Genomic DNA, 6,000 nt, shown 5'->3' with positions numbered 1-6,000 from the left:
TAACATGTATCTTAGTAACATAAGCCTCATATTTATTTTTATACCATCTGACCTCCTTTCATAGATATCAGCTTCAGTAAACTGTACACAGTTTGTGCTTTTACATCATTTGTGTAGAAGTAAAGTCTTTGAGCGCCATCTAGTGGAATATGGGATAATAGGGTTTAACAAGATGGAAAAGAAGTTTGTATTGAATGAAACTGGTACCATGTAGCATATAATGTACAGTAAACAGTAACTCTCAGTAATACTCATGTATATGATACTATAGGGCAGTGATGGTGAACCTTTTATAAGCCATGTGCCAAGCTGCAGCCCAAAACCCACTAATTTATCATTAAGTGCCAACACAGCAATTTAACTTTTATACTGTGCGGATCCATAATTGTGGACAATTTCGGACCCGCAAAATATGGCTGTGTGAATGGGGCTTTACTGAGCTTTCAATTATACAAAGAACTTTATACTGGATTTGGTATAATTTTCAACAATTAATGTTCACTATTTCCATCGCACAGATCTGTTTTATAGGATCATGCAATGTTATTATGACCTGTAATAATATCACATGTCTGTTATAAAACAGATACTGTGTGATATAAATAGTGAAGGGCCCTCGCGCAATCCAATCTGCTCCACAGAGGCCCACACACAGTACAATTTTTTTTCACAGAGGCCTCCACACAGTACAATCTGCTCCACAGAGGCCTCCACACAGTACAATCTTCTCCACAGAGGCCCCCACACAGTACAATCTTCTCCACAGAGGCCCCCACACAGTACAATTCTTTTCACAGAGGCCTCCACACAGTACAATCTGCTCCACAGAAGCCTCCACACAGTACAATCTGCTCCAAAGAGGCCCCCACACAGTACAATCTGCTCCAAAGAGGCCCCCACACAGTACAATCTGCTCCACAGAGGCCCACACACAGTACAATCTGCTCCACAGAGGCTTCCACACAGTACAATCTGCTCCACAGAAGCCTCCACACAGTACAATCTGCTCCACAGAAGCCTCCACACAGTACAATCTGCTCCAAAGAGGCCCCCACACATTACAATCTGCTCCACAGAGGCCCCCACACAGTACAATCTGCTCCACAGAGGCCCACACACAGTACAATCTGCTCCACAGAGGCTTCCACACAGTACAATCTGCTCCACAGAAGCCTCCACACAGTACAATCTGCTCCACAGTGACCACCGCACAGTACAATCTGCTCCACAGAGGCCCCCAAACAGTACAATCTGCTCCACAGTGACCACCGCACAGTACAATCTGCTCCACAGAGGCCCCCAAACAGTACAATCTGCTCCACAGAGGCCCCCACACCATACAATCTGCTCCACAGAGGCCCCCACACAGTACAATCTGCTCCACAGAGGCCCCCACACAGTACAATCTGCTCCACAGAGGCCCACACATAGTACAATCTGCTCCACAGAGGCTTCCACACAGTACAATCTGCTCCACAGAGGCCCCTACACAGTACAATCTGCTCCACAGAGACCCCCACACAGTACAATCTACTCCACAGTGGCCCCCACATAGTACAATTTCCTCCACAGTGGCCCCCACACAGCATAATATGCTGCAAAGTGGTCACCATATAGTACAATTTGCTCCACAGTGACCTCCACACAGTATAATCTGTTCCACAGATGGGTGCCCACAGGGAGGGCTCTGAGTGCCACCTCTGGCACCCGTGCCATAGGTTCGCCATGATGGCTATAGTGTGTGAGTGACTTTTGCTACTTTTTGAGCTTGTTTATGATTTTAAAAAATTGTGACATTTTGCATTTTTATCCCATTCACTACACTTTACATTGGCTGGGGAAGTGTGTTTGGGTGACCTGTCTAGATGTCTGTATGTCAGATATATCCAATGTGACTTGTTGAAAACATTCACAGTCTCACTGCAGTGAGGTGGCGGTGTACAAAGTGGAAGAACATCTAAGGATGGAAGTGTTAGACTCATAGACACATTTATTCAACATTGCATGACATTTGATAAATCTGCCCAAATTATGCCAAAGCAATGTCCAGCAACAATGAGGTAATAAAATTCCCCCTAATGTGAACCTGCACGAACCCCAACTCTCAACTAACAGGGCAATGTTCATAACCAAGTATGGGACAAAAGTTTATACAGTAGGAAGAGCTTAAAGGGATATAGGTTTCTGTGATCCGGGACTGATAAGAACTCTTACTATGTTGTAGTTACTTGTGGAGTCTTTATTATTTGATCTTTATTATTTCACTATTAACACATTTTTAGTAAAAAAAAATATACAGAAGAATTAGTGATAAATACTGTACATCTCAATTATTCAATCTGGGGAAAGTTTCTTCTAAAATCTCATAGAAATATCATTAAAATGTTACATAGTCGCTAGTCCAGGTATGTTGGTTGTCCATCTCATCTTCATCTGCTCTACTAGATCTCTTCTCCCACTCTTATGCAGATGTTGCGCTAAAAGTCTGAACTTATCTGTAGATGTGGGAAGTCTTTTCTTCCAAAGACTCAGTAATTCATAGATCTGGTGTGCCAAGTTATCTAGGCTTTTTAGTCTTACTAGCTGTATGGTACTACGATGAATAGGTAGAGAAAGAAACAGCTCGGAGGCATCTTCTTCTGAAAGTTCATGAGCCACCCATTTGAGGACACTATCCCACAGCATATCTGTTATAGAATCATAGAGAGGAATAGATACAGAATTATATATTATACAATCCGAGGACATCTGTATACACAGGTTGCAACATCTGGTCACTTTTCAGAGGGCCATCAGTCATAGCTATAGATGAGCAAACTGGTTTGTAACAAGCTTGGTCCACTACAGTAATGGTGATGTTCTGTTTCGGAAGCGGTGAAATGGAATGCCTCTGGATTATCAGAAAGTGTCCCTGGACCAATCACGTGACCACTCCAGGGATATGGGTAATTATAGATTTTTTCTAATAGAAGTAAATTAGAAATTAGGCGAGGGGAGGTGGTTTAGTTTAGGGGTTAATTTTTAGTTTATCCTGGACAACCCCTTTAATTTCCATGGATGTCAATGGGAGGTACGGAAACGGTGTAGCAGAGCGGCACCATAGTTATGGAAACAAAATAGACTATTTTTAGCTCCCATTTATGTCTATGGGTGTTACAGAAAAGCAGCACAAGCTGCGCTATGACATAACACTGTGATGCAGGCTCATGACGTCACATAAGAGGCTAAAACATTATTAAATCAAAATGAAATCTACAATAGGAAAGATAAGGAAGGTCACATCAGTGCCATACAGTTCTTACCTCTAGGACCCAATGCCACGAGTTTTGTACTTGATGGACGGCTGATACTTTTCTCCACCTGGTATCACAAGACATGCAATACACATGTAATAACAATCGCTATAGAGACCTTACTTAACTCCTTCGGTTTTTACAGCATTACAGTTATCGAAACGACATGGCACATCTATGAATGTTATGGAAGAGCAACACATTCCATTTTCGAGTTAAATGGTTATTAAAATCTCATCAAATCATTGCTGAGATGGAAACAACTAATCAAAAGTCCTGAACACCAGGGCGGTACTTAGGGAAACAGGCAATATTACAATGTTCCAGTAACTCCCATGGAGGTAAATGGGAGCTACAGCTTCAGTTGAGCTACAATGTTGCAGTTATGGAAACAGTATAGGCCTATGTAAATGGACCATTAGATAGTAATGACTAGAGATGAGTGAATAGTGAAATGTTCGAAGTTCAAAGTTTGATTCGAGTAGCCGCTCAATACTCAACTGTTTGATCGAACATCAAACCCCATTATAGTCTATGGGGAATAAATTCTCATCTAGGGGGAAACCAATATTCGATTCAGGAGGGTCACCAAGTCCACTATAACACCCCAGGAAATGATGCCAACACCATGGAATGCAACTGGGACAGCAAGGGAAGCATGTCTGGGGGCATCTAACATGCCCAAGTACCTGTATTACGTCGGGATCCCTGTCAGCAGGGATATGCAGGAGCTGACTTTTTCCCATAGGAATGCATTGACCAGTGTTAATTGGCCGAATGCCATACAGAGTATAGCATTTGGCCAATCAACGCTGGTTTTGCCAGAGGCTCGTCTGTGTGGAGGCAGAGTCTAATTTCGGACCAGAATGGAGACCGCTGTGGACCGATCTTAGACTCCGCCTCCGCCAGCAGAACCAGTGTTGATTGTCCGAATGCTGTACTCTGTATGGCATTTGGCCAATCAACGCTAGTCAATGCATTCCTATGCTGAGATGTAGCAGTGCTGGCCATTCACTCAGCTTGGCTACACCAGAGATGTGAACCCTGATGCAGCAGAGCTGAGTGTGCAGCAGGGTTCAGCGCATCTCTGATGCAGCATAGCTGAGTGTGCAGCAGGGTTCAGCGCATCTCTGATGCAGCAGAACTGAGTGTGCAGCAGGGTTCAGCGCATCTCTGATGCAGCAGAGCTGAGTGTGCAGCAGGGTTCAGCGCATCTCTGATGCAGCAGACCTAAGTGTGCAGCAGGGTTCAGTGAATCTCTGATGCAGCAGAGTTGAGTGTGCAGCAGGATTCAGTGCAACTCTGATGCAGCAAAGCTGAGTGTGCAGTAGAGTTCAGCGCATCTCTGATGCAGCAGAGCTGAGTGTGCAGCAGGATTCAGCGCATCTCTGATGCAGCAAAGCTGAGTGTGCAGCAAGGTTCAGCACATCTCTGATGCAGCAGAGCTGAGTGTGCAGCAGGGTTCAGCGCATCTCTGATGCAGCAGAGCTGAGTGTGCAACAGGGTTCACCACACACTCAGCTCTGCTTCATCTCTGGTGTAGATGAGCTGAGTGGATGGCCAGCACTGCTACAACTCGGCATAGGAATGCATTGACCGGCCAATCAACGCTGGTCAATGCATTCCTCTGGGAAAAAGTCAGCTCCTGCATATCGCAAGCTGATAGGGATCCTGACCAGATAGAGCCCCAAAGAGCTGTGTGAGTAACATTCCCACCTAAATAAAGGTAATCCCTAGCTAACCCTGCCTGTACATCTATCCCTGTCTTACAGTCACATAGTTCACAGTCTCATATGAACCGGATATTAAATCCACTGTTCGTATAAATTGGAGGTCACCTGAATTAGCCAGCCAATTACTTTTTCCGATTTTTTTTTGATTCAGTGCCTCCATTGAAAATCTTTGGAGACCCATGGACATTGTCATCTACCTCTTAGGAGCAATGGCAATGTCCACTTACTGTATCTATCTGTGAGACTGGGATGATATGCAACCAGAAAAGAACCAGGAAACAAATACCTTTGGAAGAGTTATTGGCAGCTTGCACACTGGAGTTCTTTGCTGTATATAGGTATCTGTAGAAAGTCCCGTCTTGAAACTTCCCATAACTTCTTCTTTAGATATTTTATAAAAAGCAACAGTCCCCTTATAATATGGTGAACTGTAGTTTCCAAACTCATCCACAACACTAATGTCCAAATACTTTTTCTGCATTTTTTGTGAGTGAAATGTGAGTTTAAAGGTCTTTCCAGACTCCTTACCATCTAAAAGTAAGAAAAAAATAATACTGAAGCATAAAAACAATGTCACATTAGAAAGTCTTGAATGTTAAGAGAAGTGTCTCAGTTATCCCTCCATACTGAATAGATCAAAGAATATCCAACTGAAGAGACCACCACCATTGAGTCAGTAGCAGCCCAGAGAGTATATAGCATTAATGGGAGGTATAAATGCAAATGAGTATCCTGATTGTTGCCAATCTTTAACCCCTTAAGGACCAGGCCATTTTTTGGTTTCGCATTTTCGTTTTTCCCTCCTCACATTTCAAGAGCCATAACTTTTTCATTTTTCAGTTCACAGAGTCACATGATGGCTTATTGTTTGCGGGACAAATTGTACTTTGTAATGGCACCATTCAATATGCTGTGCAATGTACTGGGAAGCTGGAAAAAAATTCAGAATGAGGTGCAATTGGAGAAAAAATGCA

The 6,000-nt window shown here is 43.4% G+C and overlaps 1 protein-coding gene across 1 annotated transcript in view; it reads right to left on the bottom strand.

Moving 5' to 3' along the window:
• Positions 1-2,385: 2,385 nt before the first annotated feature.
• DTHD1 (death domain containing 1) overlaps positions 2,386-6,000 on the bottom strand; it is a 53,670-nt gene continuing 50,055 nt past the window's right edge. Inside the window, exons 8-10 of the mRNA XM_075287579.1 lie at positions 5,313-5,557; positions 3,303-3,360; positions 2,386-2,687 (exon numbers count right to left, since the gene is read on the bottom strand). Coding sequence (XP_075143680.1) covers positions 2,386-2,687; positions 3,303-3,360; positions 5,313-5,557 — 605 coding nt within the window. The remainder of the gene's footprint in view (positions 2,688-3,302; positions 3,361-5,312; positions 5,558-6,000) is intronic.

Source organism: Leptodactylus fuscus, chromosome 1 (assembly GCF_031893055.1).
Source record: "Leptodactylus fuscus isolate aLepFus1 chromosome 1, aLepFus1.hap2, whole genome shotgun sequence".
Lineage (NCBI taxonomy): Eukaryota > Metazoa > Chordata > Amphibia > Anura > Leptodactylidae > Leptodactylus > Leptodactylus fuscus.
Note: the sequence above shows the minus strand (reverse complement) of the source record. Positions and strands in the feature narration are given on the sequence as shown.